Source organism: Sinohyriopsis cumingii, chromosome 17, assembly GCF_028554795.1.
Source record: "Sinohyriopsis cumingii isolate HCF-2022 chromosome 17, ASM2855479v2, whole genome shotgun sequence".
Classification (NCBI taxonomy): Eukaryota; Metazoa; Mollusca; class Bivalvia; order Unionida; family Unionidae; genus Sinohyriopsis; species Sinohyriopsis cumingii.
Window position 1 is genome coordinate 43,149,277 of NC_142977.1, and position 23,380 is coordinate 43,172,656.

The 23,380-nt window shown below is 36.5% G+C and overlaps 2 protein-coding genes across 2 annotated transcripts in view; one reads left to right on the forward strand and one right to left on the reverse strand.

The window, feature by feature from the left end:
* The first annotated feature begins 8,374 nt into the window (after nucleotides 1-8,374).
* On the forward strand, nucleotides 8,375-20,013 carry LOC149778516 (microtubule nucleation factor SSNA1-like). The gene is made up of 3 exons (XM_089939398.1): nucleotides 8,375-8,532; nucleotides 15,744-15,943; nucleotides 19,300-20,013. Exons 1-3 carry the CDS (start codon nucleotides 8,481-8,483, stop codon nucleotides 19,411-19,413), a joined length of 366 nt encoding a protein of 121 aa, XP_089795524.1. The 5' UTR covers nucleotides 8,375-8,480; the 3' UTR covers nucleotides 19,414-20,013.
* Nucleotides 20,014-21,235: 1,222 nt separating this feature from the next.
* Nucleotides 21,236-23,380, reverse strand: part of LOC149778517 (uncharacterized) — a 192,779-nt gene continuing 190,634 nt past the window's right edge. Inside the window, exon 62 of the mRNA XM_089939397.1 lies at nucleotides 21,236-22,998. Coding sequence (XP_089795523.1) covers nucleotides 22,855-22,998 — 144 coding nt within the window. The 3' untranslated portion in view covers nucleotides 21,236-22,854. The remainder of the gene's footprint in view (nucleotides 22,999-23,380) is intronic.

The window sequence follows — 23,380 nt, forward strand, 5'->3', positions numbered from 1 at the left end:
GACTGAAAAGTTGTTAAAGCTTTGTTAAAAATCCAAATCACACACACAAGTTCAGTCACTCTAATAATTTTTGGTTGTGTTCAGATATAATCTGAGAGGAATCAGTTATTTTAAAAAATGTTCACTGGAAGCGCTCACTGATATTTTGGACTAAATAACTATTTAGAGATTAGTCTGAATGCATTCAAGGACATTTAGGACCATATCATTGTGATACATTAAGACGGTTGGCACATACGCTCATCCAAGACTATTGGCATATTAGAACATTCAATACAGGAATTCATTCTGAACATTTTACTGTTTTGGATACGTGATATAACTGTATCGATTAATTCTGGTTTAATTCATAATACCTTTAATTCCTTTTAAATTTTCATTTTGTTTTCTAGGGAAATAAATTATTGGTGAATTTTACTAAATTTGTGGCTTTTGCTTTTTCTGTTACTTAATTTAAGACCATATAGTCGTTATAACAAGACTGGTTTGGAACATAGTTCGGGTAGAGTTGGATCAAATGTCAGACAGATTTGGACCACGTGAAATATCAGATAATAAACACAACAGGGGAACGCACATACATGCTATATTCTTAATTTTGCAAAAATTTGTTTATTAATAATTATAATAATAATAATAATACAAGGTCAAACAGATTCGTAGAATATGACATATGGCAGTCTTTTAAATTAAATCATAAATTTGACAGGACACCAGTTTATTGTATAATATATTTCATTTAGTATTCAGTACAACATACAGTATAAAGATAAAATCTGCGTAAATGCAACAAAAATCATTAGCATATCTAGACATATTAAAAACCTCCAAAGGTATCACGAGTAGTAATAGGGGGCAGTATAGGGCCAATGGGACTTGCCATTAAAAACTAAGTCCCAGAACTCTGGGGATAATGGGAATTTAAGACTGTGTGGCTATCTAAGGACAATGGGAACTTAACATATGGAATTTTAACATGGATGGGTATATAGAGGGACAAAAAGTAAAAAGGGACAAAAAGTATTGGGTCTGTCAGGAGACAATGGGAAAACATGCTACAGGGAAGGTGAAGTCACAGGACTGAAGATGGGTAACAATGTTGCAAGAAGCTGACCTCAATCGACCAAACAATGGGGGAAGAAACCTAGAACGTTTTAGGCGTGACAGAGACAGAGATAACACATACAACAGACAACATACAAACATAAACAACTATAAAATAGACCAAAAAAAATTAGACAAAGAGGCAAATCTTTTCGAGGCATAGGAGTGGCCTGAAAAAGAGCCTTTGGGTTTATGTTGACATCATTCCGTTAACACAGAGGGCCTCGTATAGGTCTTCTTCTCTTCCTCAAACTTCTTCTTACTGCTGGTCGGTAGATAAGGACTCTCTTAAAACAGCCTTGTCTCTTCACATAAATTCTTCTTTTGCAAACGGTTGCATCCGTGATCCTGATAATTGTCCATGATGATCTGATATACGTGGGTAAGTCCGTACGGAACAGCATTGACAATACGAAAGTAGACGATTCTACGTTTGTCCACATCTTGTGCCGAGAACAGGTGAAGGGAATGCAGTGAACTGTGGTTATTTATATTGGAAGTGCGGATCGAAACGGATTGAGTTTATTCACCAATCCAAACACGCGTTACGAAATTCAGTCACAACACGAAGTGGATCTTCCAATCCGAAGAGAGCAGACTGTGACGTTACATTCCCAATATAGATGCGCTCCATGCGACACAGTTTTCAAACATGACGGAAACTAAGAAAACAATGATATGGGGTGCACCGGCCGTGGAGACGAGAAGCAATGGTATAACAGCGACTATCAAAGTCAACACAGACCTACTTCGAGAAGAGGTCGATTTTAATTGGGATTTAGTCGATTTTCTTTCTTCTTCTCAAGACTTTTTTCCGGTACCACTACCTGCGCCACCTTCTCCTTCTTTACCACACGTAGAGGATTTCAAACACAGTCAGAAATAAGAAATTGGAGAAATTGTTACATTAGAAGTAAGATGCAGAACAAGCTTTTCTCCTTCAACAGCAAGAGCGATAAGAAGAAGAGGCAAGAAGGAAACGACAGGAAGAAGAGCAGAGAAGAAACAAAGTATAGGAGAGAAGGTGGATATTGAAAGCCAAATGGTAACAGTACTCATATACATTTTAGCAGAGATAAGAAGTATAAACAAATGTATCAGACTCCTTTATTACGACCAAAGAGAAAATAAAATTCCCGAGCCAAACAACCCATCTATATTACTTCGCCTCCGATACCACCCCTAGTGGTTTCTACCAAATCATTGACAGGATCCAGTCCAGAAGTAGGCGTTGCCCGGGCAAATGTTTAAGGCAGTTAAAGATAATAACGTCCCGTTCCTGAGGTTTTTATCAAACAAATACAAAACGGTCCTTTGCAGGGCTACACACTTATCTCGAAACGAGATAGTATTTCAATTGCCAAAATCAATTAAAACTCATAACCCCTATTTTACCCATGATGTACGTGTGTGAGTGAATGAGTGAGTGCCTGAGTGTAGGTCCGTATTCTTAAAAATCAAAACAACACTTTAAAAAGTTCATAGACTCCGTCTGTGTCTTTGTTCACTCTTTTTTTGCTCTTTCTATACGTGTCTGAGTTCTTCCTTTGGGGAGGGTACATCTTCTTCTTCCTGTTCGGAACCCCTATCTTTCTCTTGCTCCTGTCTATTCTTAGGGCATTCTGAAGACCAATGTCCTTTTTCTTCACAATGATAACATGTATCTTGACCTTTGTCTCTTCTGGCACCTGTTTTGCTTTCTTGACGGTTTGGACACTCTGAAGACCAATGTCCTTTCTTCTTACAGATATAGCAAATATCCTGGCTTTTATCTCGAAAGAAGGGGGAATAGTCCGTCGGTTTGTCTGAAGAAAATGTTCTTATGACACCTCGCAAATCTCTGACCAGGAGTTCGATCTGTTTGGGCTCTTCCATCGTTCTGCTCGGTTTGAGAGTGAAATGAATATTGAAAGGGAAGACACACACCCTTTATATATACGCTGGTCTGACAAGGATATAAAATGACCCGTGGTGTTTAAAATTTAGTCATTTGACTTTTCGCAGTTAAGATGAAACGATTGCATCATGTCGTGGAGAAAAAAGAAGAAAGTAAAAGACAGAAATGTGATTTATCGCCTCTCACAGTAGCTGAAGTCTTGGCACAAATTCATGCCAGTGATTTTGAAGATGACATGATTGAACCAGAATCCAGACCCAGAGAGTCTACAAACAGAGTTCACCGCCGTTAGTAAACCCTGAAATGTACTACCACATTCGAGAGACGGAAAAGCGCTCCTCTAGAAAATTTAGAACGACGGCTTACACTTACACGGTGAAGTTTAAAGATTTCAAGACCGACGTACCGTTGGAGAAAACGGAGGTCTTCATAGCCGAGGTGTGAGATTCTTTGTTATCCACACTGAAACAATAATGTCAAGCCAAAGAAGACGATCGCTTGAGACTTTCCATTCATCACGACAATTTAAAGTCCCCCGTTTGGATCGCGTTTAGCATCCCAGCAGAATCGACACCTTTCAAAGTCATCGACAAGAATAAACACGTGCAGCAATCCAATGAGGAGTTTCACATCACACTGTTTATGACCCACGTGTCTCTTCCCCAAGGGACCGGACGCAAAATGGTGTTATTGATCGACGACCTTTGTAGCACCAAACCGATTATCGTCCGAATTAACAACCCTCAAGACAAAATGTGTTTAGCCAGGGCTATCGTGGTGGGACGAACGACACGATAGAATGGATAAGAGTCTGGGTGAACATTCGAAAATCAAACCGAGCGAAACAATGAGGTGAAGCAGAACTCCTGTTACAGCAACCAGGGCTATCCAAAGACACACCATGTGGCATTCCTGAAATGCAAAAGTTGCAAGATGTCATAGCTGCACGCTACAACTTGAAAGTGCTCTATTGTTTCGAGGCAAATATTTCAAAGACGGGAAATACATTCACGTGTATCATCACGATGAACATTTCGATGCCATTACCAGTATCGCCCCATTCCTGGGATACAGTTATTACTGTGATAAATGTGACTAAGGCTTTAATAATTGAGACCAACACAAACATTGTAAATCTAAATGCTCAGGATGTTTGGCTTCTCAAGCCTGTCTGGACGAAGGACACGAACGAGTGCATTGCCGAGCCTGCCAGCGCACTTTTGTCAGCCCTACGTGTTACCAACAACATCTAAAGACGCAAGGTTCACAGCAGAAAAGTGCTTGTCAACTGCTGAGATTATATCCTATTTGTGAATACATACCAACTGTAAACACAAAAATACCACAAGGGCTACGAAACTCAGAAAGGCATTTTCGCAGACTACGTGGTTGCCTTTTAAAACTGAAACAAGAAGTCAGCGGTTATCCTTCCTGGTGTGACACTCACGAAGACCAAATGAAATTTAAAGAGAAATACTGGGAGTAGGAAGGCATCACGTTAGACCACAACGAAAAATAAAACGAAGGCAGGCGATCGTTTGCCAAAGTGATGTTAAATTGCTTGTGGGGCAAAATGGCAAAACGACCGTGTTTTCCCAGGACAGAGTATTTGACAAAACGTTCCAGGTACATCCAGATGATTCTCGACAAAACCAAACACATGAAACATGTGGACGTTGTTCGTGAGGGCTTGATCTTAATCAATTACAAAGAACTGGACTTTGTACAAGCTGACGAATTTGGAAATGTCATCATTGCGACTTACGTGACAGCCTATGCTCGCTTAAAAGTGTACGAAGTTTTAGAACCGTTAGGTGATCGCGTCCTGTATTTTGACACGGACAGTTGCATCTACATCGATCGCCCAGGTCAATGTTACCCTGACATCGAAGGAAACCGTTTATGAGCCTGGATAGACGAACACCCGGACTAGAAGATTCTAAGTTTTGCTAGTGGCGGTACTAAACATTACGGCTACGAATACCGGAACCCACAAGGAGAAGGGCACACGGAGTGTAAAGTGAAAGGATTGACTCTCAATTATCGCGACAGTCAGTGGTGAACTTTGGCGTAATGAAAGAAGTCTTGCAGCCTGGAGAGGATGGAAATTTTAGAGTGACAACCTACGAACCGCATAACATTGTAGGTTTACCCAATGACCAAATCGTCAGTCGGCCAATGGAAAAACTGTATCACATCGTGTACCAGCGAGTGCGGCTTCCCAACCACTTCACTTTACCGTATGGTCACGTCGATATCGGTCAGCACATAAAAAGGGACAACGTCCAACACCGATAGTTCATTGTACCTACCAAGACCAAGCGAGAAAGATGAATCCTTTTCAACAGACATCATTCAAGTTCGGTGATTCTCAAGCGGAGTGCGATGAGAGCGATGCCGTACGCTGTGACCTCAGCGATGCAGTAAAGTATCATGTGACTTTGCTATAACTACTACTACAACCACTTCACCTGCCATAGAAAGAAATGATTTATGTGTTTCGAACCTGACGGATGCGAAGGCGACGTCACTCGTTATCGTGGACTCTTTACTGGTTTTCATTGTCAATGTCAACCTTCATGCGAGACCATGCGCATACCACCCTACGGATGTCATTCAAAGCTGAGCAAACTCCTGTCGATTTCACCCTGCCCTCATTTAAATGAACCTGTGAAAGACGAATAATCGTTTCCTGTTAGTTTGCCTGAATACTTCGAATCTGAAAGTCGTTTTCAAAAGTTCCAAAGAAAATGGACTCAATATCTGTTAGAAGTGTGTCTATATTCACTTCGTCTCCGTAGCTTGTAAAAATTTGTATGTGATTGTGTTTGTAGTTAGTGATTGTAAGTTAAAAAAAGGAGTGAGTGTTTCTTTTAGGTCCGCGCGTTTCAAGTTTTTTTTGGGGGGATGATGATATTGGTCTTGTACGTTCTGGTAACAGAGGAGGTTTTCCTTCGCGTCCGTGCTTGACAAATATAAAGGGAGCGCTTGTCAGTCTCGCTACACCTTGTTGATTCATCCACTGTGAAGAATGAGAAGCAGACTCGCAAAACTGGTGGAACTCCAGATGCACCTGAAATATGCCAGGCGACTCTTGGATGAGCTGACCATGGAGGCAGCTCAGGAAAGAGATAGGATAGAAGAGGAGAAAACAAAGAAGAAAGAAGAGGTGATGGAAAAGAAAGAAATGATCCTACCTCACTTGAGGTATAGTCCGTAAAGATTGCGGTTTCCTTTCTTGCGGAGAAATTAGAGGTGAACAAAATGCATATTTCTGTAAATAACTGCGCGGAAATAAACTCACGGCACTTTGCACAATCAGCGTTAGGTAAGAGCCTCTGCCACCTGGTGACTTACTATACAGTTTTGGATATTAAACTTACGCACATGTATGAATATGAAGAGTACCAAAATAAATAGATCCAAACACTGGATCCCTTATCTTTGTTTCTTTTAGTGACTTTTTAGGGTAAATCTAATCTATACCTTGATTTAAGTCAAGCTAATTAAAATTGTTCGAACAAAATGTCTTAAAGTCTGGAGTTTTTCTTGCAAAACATAAAATTACAAATGCTTATTGAAGTACTTATGTTGTAAAATCTCCAGTTTCAGAGGTACGTAGTTTTGCATGCTATCAAGCTCTTTGTTTCGGATGTAAATAAATCTTGCATGTAGTCCGCAATCACATAACGCCTAACAAGACGTGATCAGTTTTGAAAAATAGAACTTAAGTTTGACATCAAACTTCACAAGTTTCGGTTTTTTTGAAAACACCTCGCTCCTCCAACAGCATCTGCAATTTTACGCTTTTTTGTTGTTGAAAGAATTGTTCTTAGTTTAAAATTACTTCTAAGAGATGTATGAGGTTGACTTCAGTAAGTAATGAAAATTAACAAAGTAATGGGGCCACTTGTTTGAAACTAATGTGTTGTTTTTAACTTACAGAGTTAGTCGGCGTATGCATTATATCTTGAATTGCATAGTAAATCGCCAGATAGCAGAGTAGCTTTTTAAAAGACTATGACGCAAAGTGGTTTGACATCTGACGCGTATATATATATATATATATATATATATATATATATATATATATATATATATATATATATATATATATATATATATACTTGTCTCAAAGAAATTTCAAAGATAGTCCGAATAGGACTCATGGTACTAATTCAGTTCCCATAGTAAACATATGCAAACACCATGATATTAAAAATTCAATAACTATTAATTTCTGAGCTCATGATCCAACTTGCACATATCAGTATAGATGAAACATGGATGCCAGCTGCTGTGTAGTGAAAACGATATAAGCAACGACAATTTCTGTACCTACATGTGTATGAAACATGTTCTTTCAATTCCGCACCAAAGAGTCAGATGCTAAATTCAGTCATGAGTGTTCCAAGCTCAAGACTGTTAAAGGACTGTAATTCCATAAAGAAATCAACGTCTCTATTTTTTTCATGTACAAATAGATAAGCTCTCAAAAGATTCTTTTCCTACAAAATAAATTTCATTATTAACCAATTCTGGCCACCCAAACCCATATATACACCATTTTATGTGGGCTGGTTCCCATTTTTCTTTACCATTGGTACCGTGTGTCCAATAATGGGGCAGGGTCCAGTTTTTATGCACAAATTTAATATCGCATTCACCGGCCTAGTATTAAAAAATGAAAATAATAATACATACAATATACAAGTGAGGTCAAAATGGTCCATATTTTTGGTCAGCTATATTAAAACAAAGCACAAGAATATCACCTAGACCAACGAAGTCAATTGCAGTTCACAGTAGAAGTTTATGCACCCCAATTCCAAATTATACCTCCAATTTTCACGTCCGAAAGTCATTTTTGACACCATGTGATGCTCACAGTGCAAACACATGCCCTTTTCCTAAATGACAAATCCGCTCAACAGTGTGCACTAAACAGGCTGATGGCAACTGAAAATACTTGCCATCCAAGCCGTTTCTGAGACATTCCACTTGCCCCGAACCCATGTGTTTACTGCTATGGAAGGCTAGCTCTTCTTCCTAGCCGACCATGGGTATTTCACTACTTACCGCAGAGGAACTAAAGATGTACATGCCTGACATCAATTTCAAGAACAACACAAGCCCGAAATACCTAGTTCACATATATCCATATCCTTAATTAGAAAACAATAAGAGCTGAAAAAGTCACACCATAGCCATAAGTTAAAAAATTTCCAGGGGCCAATTTACCAAACTGCCCCTGCCACAGAAGGTACATTGCCTGGTGGAAAGGGAGATTACCCTTCCATAGATACCAAAATTAAAAGCCTTCCGAAAGCTACTACGGAGTTTTAGATGACGTTTACACAGAAATTTGATACGTTAAACTCACATTGCAGTACCAACAACACACTGTTTGGCTTAGACAGGTTTACGTGAGTAAAGATTTTACTCCCGCCATCAAGATATTTCGGTAATTATCATCGAAATGTCACAACAGGGGGCCGCTCTACAAAGTTATAACAACGAATTGGTAAAATGTAAGTTCTAGTCCTGGAAAAATAATGTATTTGAACACTACTGTATGGTCAGATAAGTCGACTGCCATTGTGTAACTATGTATCATTATTTCAAAGTAGTGAAGATGCCTCCTTTAAATTTAATTCTTCATTATTGCATCTTATTGGAAGTTTTCTCGTTAAAAATTAACACTCTTCAACATATTGCAAATTCACCAGACCTGAAGAAGTATATTTGTGCATTAGACAATTTTCTACAGGCGAAATTATAGAACTACAACTGTAAAGTACAAATCATACATGTCATGTAACTATTCAGTACGACTATTTCGGTAATGGATGACATTTGTACGAATTTGATTACCTTTAAATTCACCCTATTTTGATCTTCATTCATCACGTCACAAGAAATATGCGGCAAAATCGATATTAAAGTACGTGGACATTGTTGTATAAGGACAACCTAAAGGTGTGATCAGCACAAACCAGATTGAAAGTTGCACTCTGTGTAATCTGTTTTCTTTAACCTTTCACCTCATTTTTGACGTTTGGACATTTATATTGGGGTGTAGGGTCTGAGTGATTTGCCTTTCGAAAAGCTGGAATTCGCTGACAACCAGCTGTGCCATCATAGGGTAGCCGATTACTAGCCTGCTTGAACATTTTTTCATCAGGATATACCTGAATGAGATTGATAGGAATATGATTTATTTTCTTAGAAATTGTGAGCATAACATTAGTTATGTCTTTAATCGGCTGCCAGATGAGATGAAACTAGTGTTGATGAAATTTAATCTGGAACTCAAAGTTTGCATTCCTAGTGAAATGACTACACAAATCTGCAGCCTACTTGTAAATGACATTAGAAGTCCAATAGTCACATCATAATCAACAATAAACCATTTCCAACATTGCTGTAGAAAAGCAAATTGAAAATATAAATAAAAGTTGCATAATATTTATAGAAAAAAGAAATCATGTAAATTTCTCAAAATATATATATTCTGAAAACAACAACCAGAAATCAGTTAATGTCGCAGCAACATGGAGAAAACCAGATTCACTAACAGTTGTCAAAGAAAATGTTTTTAGACAGGCCCATGGCTGGTGACGATAAAAACTCACAAGCCCAGACTAAAATTAAACAAGCCTGGACTACAATTAAATGCCTATGGGTGGTAATGCTTTATCAACAAAAGTCAACTATGCAATCACAAACATTTGCTTATTGTCTTTCACTCAATCTGTTTCATTGCTAAAATCACCCTGAAAAGCATAGATCAGTTAAAAGCTATTATTTTAACAAGATTAGGAGAAATATTAATAATAAAGAGAACCCATTTAAATGTTCAGTTCAGGGTTTTGAATCTCTTACAGGCTGTGTTCCTAGTTCGACAGAGATGGTACACACATGAATCACATATGTCAATATGTTGTGTGCCATATGTACAAAAATTAAATCCACCACCCTCCCTGTTTTTTCACAAAGTAAAACTCCATCAGGCATGAGTTCTGAAATTTATATTTTGATTGCTTTGCTTTCTAAATCACCTTAAAAATGAATCACACTTGAACACTTTTCAAACAACCGAAATAATCATGCTTTCTATTTTATATATGGGGTAAAATCCACTTTCAAAAACATTGCCACAAACTTGTAAATAATATATAATACAGATGGCTTAAACATTTACATTCAAGGCCAAGATAAATAATAACTCTTGTTCTCCTACACTCATCTTGCATTGGCTTGATTTACATATATTGGGTTGTTCCACTTTGTGATCTTTATTAATCTATGAAAATTAGCACAATGGGCTCACCCACTGCAGTTTTCAAACAATCACACCAGCAAGGATCACACTAACAGGTGAAGTGGGCGACTTAAAAAGTGTAAACTTCGTCTTCTTCTGTTAGGAAAGTGAAAATCACTTTGCCCTGTGCTTTTTTTAGAGGACCATTGAATGACTGTCCTTTTTTAGATGCTCCCTCACCTTGACCAGGTTAGTTCTAGTGTTATGTTATATATAGCTCAAGGCAAAATGTTACACTTTAAGCCATCAAATAGTTGGTGTTGATATCAGTTACACTGACAAAATCTTGTACATTCACAGGCACGTGTTTTGATAAGTGATTCACCATTACTGTAACCATTTCCTGAGTAAGTTAGCCACTATTACTGCCCGATTTCTGCAAGTTATCCTTTGATGATAAAACATACAAACTTGTGTTTCTAAACTTAAATTTATGTAAATAACAATTTGAGTTCTAAGAATAGAATTGATAACATGAATACTTTAACTGCCATGTGTAAATTATTTTTTCATTAAAATCTGGAACTGTAATGGCAGACACTGCTGTTCTGGAAGTACCGTTTTATTAGATTTTATCATTTTGTAAACCATTGGGCAAATATATTCAGGAATATTTACAATTTGTAAGAAAGCAGAGACTAAATATTACGTTGTTAAAGATTTAGCTTTAAAAGCAATTATGTAGGTAATAAATATATGGGACAATGTTATAATCTGGAATTTGATGAGATGCTGTAAGGTCAAGGTTGAATTCTCATTTTTGCTAATTTTTGTCAAAATACGAAGACCCCTCCCCAAACAAAACAGCAAAGCAAATACTATTTAACCAATGCCGTATGTTACATCAAGGACGTAGACAAATAATAAAATCTTACATTTACAATCCTATCAATGGGCTGTTGTAAGGAGCTATAAAGTGAGTGTTTACATTAAGAAAACCCCTCTTTCTAAAAATAGATGCACTTGCAAATTGGCTGTGTCGATTCAGTTGAAAAAAGGGTTTAGTTCATTCATATACTGACTTTAATTCTTAAGTGTTTTTGTCTATGAACAGTTATGGTAAAGTTTTATCGGCAACAAAGAAACTAGGATGAACAGTATGATCTGAAAGACGTGTGCATTTTCTTTCATGTACATGGTGCAGGGGTTGGATCACCATAATACAATCCAAGAATATATCATTATTTGAAATCAAGTCTCAATGGCCAAGACTATTATTTTTGAGCACTTTGTATCCCACCAGTATCCAAAAACATTGTTAAAAAATGTCTCAGTGAACTTGATACCAAGAAAGCTACAGGACTTGATCAGATTAGTCCATAACTCATTAAAACTTCTGTCTCAGCTTTTCAGATAGCATTGCATTCATCATCAATTTAAGTGTTGCAACCTCATCTGTCCCCAGAATATGGAAAACTGCAAATGTAATGCCTATTCATGAATCTGATGATGCTGATAACTACAGGACAATTGATATTAACAAACTTGTTAAAATTGACTTGTTCATGTCATTTTTATCCAAACACTTGCTGTTACACCCTAACCAATCAGGATTTAGACAGTAACATTCATCTGAGATCGCCTTGATCTTGCTGACTGATAGATGGCTTCAAGCACTTGACCAAGGTAGAATAATAGGATCTGTATTCGTAGATTTCAGGAAAGCTTTTGACATGGTGGATCATGAAATTCTTTTGAAGAAACTGAAAATTTACCAATATGATGAAAGCATAATCTATTGGTTTACTTCATATTTAAGTGAGAGAACACAACATGTGTATCGTATATACTCGCGTATAAGCCCATTCACGTATAAGTCAACCCACAAACTGAACAGGTATAAACACTAAAAAGTGCATGACCCACAAATAAGTCGACTTACAACTCTGAGGCATCTTAAGATGCATGAGGTAAGTTCTAAATGCATTTATTTAGGAAAACTTGTATTTGAAAAAATTACATGTATACTTATCTTTTTGAGGTTGGTGTGCATGATTATTAAAAAGAAATGGTATAAACTTGTTTGAAAAGTAATTTATTAAATTTTCTGTTTTCTTATTGTTTCTGCCTAATTTAGATTTGTGTATACTTTGATCGACCAATAACAAGAATTTAGCAATCGCGAGTTCCTGTAACACTGCCTTTCCCTTTTGACTCGATTATTGTTTGTTTGTGCATTATTGCATTGGACATTTTATATCAGTGCACCAGTAATTACGTTTTTACTTTGCTTTGAAATTGTAAATACCTAAACTCATTAAAATGTATTTACATAATGCCGCCACTGCATATACATTCTAGGTTTGATTACATGCTGGATTAAGTACATCCCTTGGAGTCGAATCATGGGCACCATTGCGCTCAACTTTTATATCTCCAAAATACAATAATAAAGTTTCAGAAATAATGCTTCGAAAATGATGCTAATACCGTAAAAGCTGAGTTGTAGATTGCTTTGAGGTAAGCGACCTTACACCATACTTGTCAACTTTCACACAGGGAGGAGAAAAAAAATACCCGATTTTTGGGGTCGCTATATGTCTACCTCCTGATTTCATAATATTTTCTGATTTTTGCAGAGAACTCCTGATAATTACATTATGCCTTCGATTTTCATTTCTTCTAAACAAGAAAAGTCCTACATGTTCTGTTGTATCACCTGTGAATTATTGTTGTTATGAAAAAATTATTTTAGTATAAAGAATTCGCTTCACTAAATAGAATGTTAAGTATAAACATTATTCACGTTAATTATTTTTTTTACCTCTACAATAATACAAAAAAAATAAAAATAAACCAGAACAAATAATAAACCACAAAAATAAAATCGTCCACAATTAATTTCAGTCCCAAGAATGATCACTACAAATGCTGTAACTCCATATGCGATAACTCCATTCCCAAGAAAGAAACTTACAGAAGTGAACACCTGGCATTTTTATACCATATATACCAGTGTTAAACTGGTATAGTTACCAGTCAAAATTCCCTCTTATCACAAGCCAGTTTCAGGGTTTTAATGATTAACTGGCCTGTACTGCTGTCACAAAACAAAAGAAAAATTTGCCGACTATCAGCATAGGAGACACCGAAACATCAAGCTTTCCACTGTGTGGAAAGTTGTTTGTTCAGCTAAAACACAAAACTAAAATTGATTGATGTTGATCTTAGTTATCTCTATGAGAATTTTAGCCTTTATTATTACCACTCTTTGTGAACATGTCAATTATGATGGTTATATGTGTACCTGTTTAAAAATACTACCTCAATTTGTAGGATCGCTTGTATCATTGAAAATGAGTAACTTGTGAGCGCATGATTCAACGTAAATGAAACGGCTATTAAGGACTAGCTGAAATGTTATCTGGAAGAATGCAGTTTGGTGAAAACAATGAATAAAGCAAAATATGCATCTATGTTTAGGAATAGGTAAGGACTTAAGTGATGCTATGCACGCTTTGCACTAAGTACTGTACATTATAGTTCAGCATGATCTCCCTGGTAAACTCAATCGGCCCGCAAATTATGAAGTCTGTATTTACCTTTATTTAACTTCATGTTGGAGAAATCAGAAAATATGCACATGCAAAATAATAACAAAATCAATCATGGTACTTATAACAGTTTCATAATTGTCGGGTCACCGAAAGTGGTTTTTTTTTTTTTTACATGCCTATATCTTAGGACATGGAAAAAATTATTGTTTCGTGTCCCAAGATTTACAGCCATTACAGTATTCAACAAAAAGACCTAAAAACTGTCAAGTTTACACATTGGCCTGCTGAGAAGCTGACCCCCCCCCCCCATTTCTTCCAGGCCTTTATGTTTTCCTAAATTATTTGGCTTATACGCAAGTAGATACGGTATATAAATAATATTCTGTCTGAACAATTAAATATGGAGTACCATAATGACCTACCACTTTTACTGGGGGACTTAATTTCATCTACAGATCTCTATGCAGAAGACACAACATTGTCAGACATCCAGAACAAAGCATGAACTGGAAATTTCTTTACATTATGCCCTAAACAAACTGGATAACTGGTGTATGTGCAGTGGCATGGTGGTTAATGCTGGTAAAACTAAAATATTACCTATCTCAGCATGGCAAAAAAGAATAAATCTGGATTGTGATGAACTGTTTGACATGGAAGGATACAAATTTGCAAATGGTCTGTCATGGTGTTGGTGTTGTGGTAGATAATAACCTGTCATGGGCTGAACATATCAGTAAAAAAGTTAATTCAAGTTTATAGCTTCTCAGTAGGAAAAGACATTTTTTCCCAGAAAGGCAAAGAAAACTATTTTATAAGTTACATACAACCCTATTTAGATTAATATAATAAGAGGTAATTCAAATGGTAAAAACAAAGCAAAGCTAGAACATCTTGAAAAAAGAGCATTAGGGCTAATATCAATCCAGAAAGATAGCAAGGAAAATTTTGCTAGTAAGTTAAAAATATTACTTATTAAAGACTGAATCTGGTTGCATAAAGCCAGATTAATGTAATAGGATATCCAATAATAGTGCTCCTAAATATTTTCAATCACTATTCCAGTATAGGCTACCTGGTAATACTCCCTACCTGCAATCCATGTCTACCAAACAGTATAAAATTCCCAAACCAATCGGGAATTATTCAAAAAATGTTTCCAGTACTCTGGAACTTTGCCCTTGAATAGTATTCCAGTTGAGATTAGAAATGCCGACTCTTATTTCCTTCTTTCAAACCCAATATATCCAGCGGCTTCAGAGATGCAGTTAAAATGAGAATGAAAACAACTATTTGTATTCATAAATGCCATTGGGCATCATTAAATATACTACTCATCTGTTTTGTTACTAATTGCATACTGCATGTATATTGACTATGTGGGTTCAGTATGTATGGTCAAGTGTCCATCTAGTGGAGTGAAGGAAAGAAAGTAAATATATTGTGTCTATACATGTAAATGCTACTATGTATAGGTATGCATGCCTGTGTATTAGTGTGCATTTGAATATAAATATGTTCCTCAAGGTAGATTAGTTCTTCAGCTAATTGTGTAACCCTCGTTAAATAAAGTTATTATTATTATTATTATTGTTAATATCACATTTCCCCACTACTCAGAAGCTAGTCAAAGTCTTTGAACTTGCCACCCAGCTATTGCATCATGTTCTTTTGATGTGCTCATATTACAATGACAACATGCACATCTGAGGGCCTTTCAGTCGCTGAATTCTGTCATTGTAAATATCAGCACAGCTAAAAGGATCAATTGATCAAAATATTTTTCATTCAGCATGTGGTTGAAGCAGGGCTGGCAAGCCTTTGAATTTGTTGCCTAGCTATTGCTTGCATATGGAAGATTCCTTCGTAAGTGATTTTTTGCATCCCAGATAAAAAAATTTTAGTTTGTGTTTTATTTCAGGCATAAATGACTTGTGTCAAAAGAGGGATGAACTTCATCGGCAGATTAAAGAAGAAGAGGAAGAGAAACAAAAGCTCCAGAATGATATCCGAATCTTAACTGAGAGAATGGCCAAAGTCAATGAGAGTCTAAGCAAGAAAATGGCAGCCAGGAATGAATTTGACAAAACAATTGCAGAAACAGAGGGGGCATATATGAAGGTATAAGACATTATGTAACTTTGATAGGTTTTACTTTTAGTCTTTCATTTTTGTATTGTCTGTGGAATGTAGAGATAACTTGTGATAGTGTCACAGTTGTTGATGTCAGCATCAAGTTTTTGCATTTAGTTCAGTATCTCTACATATACAGTTGTGAAACATGACAAATGTTTTCACTTTGGAGAGTTTTGCTCACATGGGCAGAAATAGGTCACGGTGACTACATAGTCACACTGAAGTGATTTCTTTAAGTTTTTGTGTTCAGATTTTTGGATTGTTGTATATCCAGTTATGAACTCGATGTTATGTTTTCATATTTGAGGTATTACTCACCATGAGCAAAAGTAGGTCCAAAGTTATAATCCTTATATAAATTATTTGCATTCAACTATTTTTTCTGACACAGTTGCACATTTATGAGACATGCTGTTTTCATGGAGGGTACTACCCAGCACTGACAGAACTAGGTAACTTAATTTTCACACTTAAGTGATTATTTAATGTTTCTGCATTTAGCTTTGTTTTTCAGTCATCATGGTATGTAGCTAAGATGATAATATTGACCACAAGTAAAAGTAGGATACTGTGACCTACTTTTCTTCCGCTAGGAACTTGTAATGGCTTTTTGATTATACTGCAGCAGACTGGCTGAGGCGTAACATTCTGTGGACTTCCTGTGTATGAATCCAGTTCCTTTTTTAATGGACTTGAACATTTTGTAGCTGGTCGCTCTCTTCAGTTTAATACAACAAGAAGTAAATAATGAAAGTATGTTTCTATTTTTTTGCAAATGTAACTAAGTCACATTCTTCAATTATTTTCATCTAAAAATGGAGAACAGAATTATTTGGACAGAAAAGTTTTCTTTTGTTTTTTCCTTAAGTGCTGGAATTGAGTCTGAGCCAGGACCATTGCCACTAGAGAGCAGATGTATTGCTTTCTAGGTCCGTAACATAGTTGGTGGGTCATCCAGTGATTCATTGACTGGCACTTGGGGCAGCCGGTCAATGGCTTTGTAATTGATGGATGTTGGGCGGTTCCAGACACAGTTGAAGTGTTCAAACCATCTTTTGAGGATCTTCTCTTTGTCTGTGATCAGTGGTTTCCATCCGCACTGAGGAGAGGGGATGATCCTGATGATGATGGGCCATAGACTTCATTAAGTGCATCATAAAACCTCTTCATATCATGCTTGACAGTGTGGCTTTGGATCTCATCAGCTTTGTTACTCAGCCAGGAGTCCTGCATCTGCTGGAGTTTCTGCTGAACAATCCTAAGGATGTTATTCAGAGGCATCTTTCTTTGAAGTGGACTTTGGATCATTTAGGTATGATACAGATGTTTATCTTGGAGACTACAAGGCGGTGGTCAGCTCAACATTCTGCACCACACATGGACTTGGTCACCAGTACATCCTGCCTGTCCCTCTTTCTGACTATCATGTAGTCAGTGAGATGCCATTTCTTAGATCAGGGATGCATTCATGTCCTCCTGTTGTGGATAGAGAGCTGGAAGACCATGTTGGTGATGAGCAGTTCATGCTCAGTGCAGGTCTGAAGTAAAAGAAGACCATTGCTGTTGAAGCGGCCAATGCCATACTTTCCAATGACCCCTTCCCAGGAGATGTTGTCAGATCCGACTCTTGCATTGAGGTCACAAAGGATGATGAGCTTGTCAGATTTGGAACAAAGGTTATGATAGAGTGGAGTTCTACATAAAATTTGTTTCGTTTGGATTGACCATGGTTGGAGCTCAGGCACTGATGATCGTGACATGATTTCTTCCATTCAACATTCACACCATTTGGAAGTCAAGCTAGCTTGTTAACAAAATCTGTCTTCATTGCAAAACCTACTCCAGCCTCGTGTCCCTCCTCACTTCCTCTTCCGCACCAAAAGGTGAAGCCAGCGCCCCTTTCACAACATTTGCCCTATCCTGCAAGGCGGGTTTCTCCAAAAGCTGCAATATCGATGTTATATCTCGCTAGCTCCCTCCCAATCAAGACATTTCTCCTCTGAGGTCTGTCAGCATCACTTCTGTCCAAAAGTGTGCACACATTCCATGCACTGAAGGTGAGAGGAACGATTTTCTTCTTTTTCATTGTAGTGTTTTCACAGCTGATGTAGGGTCCCCTCCAGCTGCGGTTATCTGGCTAGGGAAGGAGGGAGCAGGCAATTTTGAGGGCACCTTTTCTAGCCCCTTCCTCATGTCATGGAGGTGAGCAGTGCAAACCCTAAAAAGGGCTGCTCAGTCAGTCAGGGGGCTGCCAAACTCCACTGCTGCTCCATGTCAGTAAAGAACGACCATATGGCCTGAGCTGCCTGTGTGCAGATTTCTGGCTATGGCTGCCAGTGTACCCACACCTGCCATTTCGTCACTTTTCTGTTGCCACAGAACTTTTGGGAGAAAGATGACCAAGTGACTTGCACATTGACTTGGTTTAAAGTGAGGAAGAGTTGCAGTTCGTCAGCCTCACTCTCTCATCCAAGACCATCTGGTCAACCTCACTCTCTCATCCAAGACCATCTGGATCCAGTGGCAAGACAAGGTCAAGACGGCTGGTGACAAAAATATACTACCTTGTACTTGATTATAAAGATATGCTTAAACTGAATCCAAATTTGCAGTGGCTGCCTGATTACCCTTCATGTTGTTGTATGCTGAGTGCATTATGAAGGTCCACTTGTGATAGCGAATACCACAACTCAGTATTTTGGTAGAAGTCAAGCATTTTAAGGCAGGTAATGTTAAACAATGTTAATGAAAGTAAAGACCTTTGTTAGTTATTAGAAATCCAAACAACAACAACCACTTCATGACATGATTTCAGCAGTGACATTGCAACGTACCTAATGCACCATCTTAGAATGAGTTATATAAATAACAAGGGTCTTGGTTGTAATAACCTTTCAGTTTTAGCCAAAAGCATACTGCAGAATTCGGTGAAGTTAACTGAAAGAAAATGACCATGACCCACATTATAAGACAAGTAGTTCAGACCATCACATTCAGATTGTTGTTACGCTTGCAGAAAAACTTAAAATTCCTGCTAGTGGGAGAACTGGGAGGGCTTCCAACATGCAAAAAATAGACTCAGTGATGTTTGTTGTGTGGTGAACGTTAGATACATTGAAGGAGGACTACTCACCATTATCAATATTATATCACATTGACCTTATTATGAAAAATACTACATTAAACTTCAGGATCATATATTAGCTGGCAGCAAAATTTAAACTGAGGGTGGCAAACAAACATAAATTACAGCTCTAATTTTTAAAAAAAATATTTTTATCATAAGAAGGCAGAAATAGAGATCTATATAATTCTATGCAATGTTTATTATATCTTAACAGATCCTTGAAAGCTCACAGACGTTGCTGAATGTTTTGAAGCGAGAATCACAGAATTTGCGAGAAAAATCTCAGACTCAGGGCTCAGTTTCACAGAGGACTTTGACACAGTCATGATGACAAGTGTGCTAGGAGTTTTGAACCTGGACAGAGGGATATGATCATTTTTACAGCATTGAATGATGTCTTTTCATTTGATTTTATAAAACTGTATTTGTGGGATATATATGCCTTGTGACTACGATGATACATTGATTGTTTAAGAAGACATTAAATTTCAAATAATGATTAGTGATATTGACAATAAATAATCCATCTATAAGTCCCCTCTGTGAAGGCAGTAGCTGAAATTGCTTGGATTATCACATTATAATAAATGATGTCTCGCTGTAGTTTTATTCTCTTATGAAGTATGTGTATAAATTTTCCAGAATATAATGTGTTCTACATTTTTGTAGAAAGAAAAAAAAAAGCATTTAAAAAAAAAGGAAATCGTGAAGACTTGTTCTTGAGTAATAATAGATGATCTGAACCTGTATTTGCTTCTGTTTCATGTTTCAGTCACTCTGGTCTTCATAGATTTATACATAGGTGTACTATAGCTTGCTTCACCCATTTTTAGTGCTCTGTGATATGTCATTGTAAATATTTCTTGACAGTAATGTCAACCATAGCTGTAGTCAGTTAGTATGGAACCAATAAAAAACTATGTTTTTCTCTTGTTTTTGGAGTGCTTTATGTCAGCTTTATTTATATTAAGTCTCTCATAACTTTATTGACTTGACTTCCAGGATCTAATATTCATTAATATTAAAATCCGTTGTTCAGATATATCTGTAGGACCAAGGACATTATAATTCTCATATATCAATTAAACTTAAAGCTTATAACTCTGCTGTCCACCTAAAATGGTCAGTGTTAACCAAAAATTGTTTACCTTGCTTATTCAGCAGTTCATGGACCTGTTGATCACAAGTTACTGACAGGTATGCACAGCAGAAATATTGTGAAGCTGTGACTGTTGATGGGTTTACCACCCATTTACCTATTCCAAAAATGATTCGTCTTTTTGACTTTTGACTCTATACAGGTGGTCTACTTTATATATAGATTCTTTATAGTTTTAAAACGTTTCAACAGCAGGTTGCCTTAGATTGTGATCTGACTTTAATTTTCTTTTTGTAAAACAAAAATGGCTGATCAACACCTGGGTGTGACTGATGTCGGCACGTTCCATGTACTGTATGTAAAAAGCAGGAGATGATGAATCTGTTAATTAGCTTGTGCCAATATGTTGAAGGATCGTACGGTTTTCCTCAGTTGTCAACACAGTTACAGAGTCGGTGTTTAATTTTGTTCTCACAGGCATTGCCATAACAGTCAGTTGGCTCTGTTCATATTAGATAAATTAGGGTACATGACATTTTTGATGACTTCACTTGAAACCTAATTAAAAGATCAAACTAAATCACAAACTTAAACTTCCTTAATTATATTTCATTTATAGTAGCATTTACCAAAATTTTAATTGATCAGTATTTTGTCTTGTGTTATTTATTAAGAAAATACTACAGTATATACAATTTCTTATTAAAGTGTCTATATTACATGATAGTTCAAAATTTTCATGGACTGCCATTTTGAAGAAAAAAATGACTTTCATTTAATTATTTTCTATTGTGCCTTTCTAATTTTAAGCAAGCAGTAGCATACTTTTTGCTTTTTCTGTAAGAAAAAAAAGGACTTCACACCTGCCTTTGCATTTAAAGTGGATTCACAATTTGTCTGGGCATGTTGAAATGATGGATTGGTGTATGCTACTTTGAAAGAAGCTGTTTCCATGTTTTCAGCTACAGCCGGAGTAGGTTACAGGTGAAAGGTAGTCATATTCAGAAACTTCTTTTATTTAAGCATCGGAAGACAAAAGACAAAATAATAATATAGAAAAAAGGCTTTATTGCTTAAGACACTGACTTACATGCAGAGTTAATTTGGTCATAATCAGGCTAGATAATAGGTGCATCAGACTATAGGCATCTCCAAAGTCTATTAAGCAGACATACATTGAAAAATAATGCACCATTGCTGACATAGCTGATTGGACGGATTAAGCTGAATATATGTAAATTTGTACATAAAACTGTATGAAATTTGTTATTTCCATACATGTTGTAATACACATCAAAAGATTAATATAATGATTGATATAAAGTCGGATAAAATAAAATGAGAAAACCAAAATAATGTCACTCTTAAATGGATACTTTAAAGAAGGCTTATTACTGGCTGGCTGGAAATATTTTATGTAATGTCATAAGCTTCATCTTAAACAGCAATCAAAATCAGCACTGCACAATTCATTTCATGTCTGAGAGATTCTGATTGATATAAAATTTGATGTCATCACAAATCTGAGCTATAAAATGTGTAGACAAATTACAGGACTTCATCAAAAATCAAAAATTTTTATTGGATGTTGATATATCCATATTATGGCAAGATTAATATATGTAATGATTCATATGTATCAAACTTGACAAAATTCAGAATGGTAGATGATAGGCAAATAAAATAACATGAAGAGATTGTGCAAAGCACTGAAATAAATGCATTAAAAAGTGGTCCAGTGTGCCTTTAAAAGATGTTCATCCAGTGCCAATCATCAAGAAACTTTACACTAATGTGGTGAGATGAAATTTTACACAACCCCGATCCCAAGAAATTTGTCATTATGACAAGGATGCCCCTGCCTGCATGATGTGAGTAAAAGACCAAGTCAAACAGAAGCCATAACTCCATATTAAAATAATGAAACTTAACCTGGGCTTTTAACATAAAGCCTGAGACCAAATATATTTTCATTCCTTGAAGCCCTTCAAAGGCTACTGCATGGAAATTTAAGGCAAAGTTCTAAAGCAAATAGAGACCATAACTCAAAGTTGCTGGAAAAAGGTGTCAATCAAACTCATCCTCAAAAGGTAAAACCTCATACCAAATTTTTGAAGTATTGTAAGAGTTGTCAAGCAGAAGCAAAATTGAAGGGCAAAGTTCTTAGTCCATAACTTCATAAAATGGTGAAAATTAAATTGACCAATGTCTTAATATAAAGTTACAACCTAAATCTGGTTTCAGTCCATTACGTCCTTTAAAAGTTACAAGGCAGAAACAAAATTTGGGAGGGATGGAACAATACAAGGGAAGAATATGGGCAATACTGTATGCCCCTTATATAGAAAAGGAGAGGGGCATACAAATTATTCAACCAAAGTAATTTTCATAGCATCTTTTCTTCTTCCAAAAATGTAGTCAGGCCAGAATTTTTTTAATCAACATAATGAGGGCATTACAGTATTTATTTTATTCAAGAGAGTGACATTATGATTAGATATTCAAATTAATATTCTTGGTATTAAACTTTATGAGCAGATGGATATCTATTATAACAGTATTTGAATATCAAACATTACTTACATATATATATATGACCTACATTTATTGAGCTTTTGAAGTAAGAAAATAAAAAGAAGCTGAATTTAGATACATTCACTAAAACACAATCTAAACAAAGCATACAGATCCTGCTTGAAAGCCAAACTTCTGTCTTGGTTGTCCGTAATCTTTTGGTTGGAAGTCAATAATTGGAAGATTGGTTGCTATGGCACTCCTGACTTCAAACACAGTGTAGCTGTCTGTAGAATGATCCTGAAAATGGAAGGAGAAATGAGCACTATAGGATACTGAAGGGACTGACCTCTTGTTGTTTGCTTACAGAGAATTCATGATAGTAAGCAGTCATTTAAATGATCTGGGCTTGATTTCACATACCAAATGAGACTTGAAATGTTTGGTCAATTTTAAGTCGAGACTTAAACTTCTGAAAATGTGATTGCTGGATTCATGACTGAAGTAGTCCAGACTTGAGTTGTTTTTGGTGAAATTCCAGAAAGCAGTGATATAATTGGCTAAAACTGAAATCTTGAATTAAAGTGAACCTGTCAAATATCTTGTGTTTAAACTTGCTTATGCCTCCACTTCTCTTGTTTGAAAAAGCAGTGCAATTATAAAAAGAGCAAAAACTGGCAGA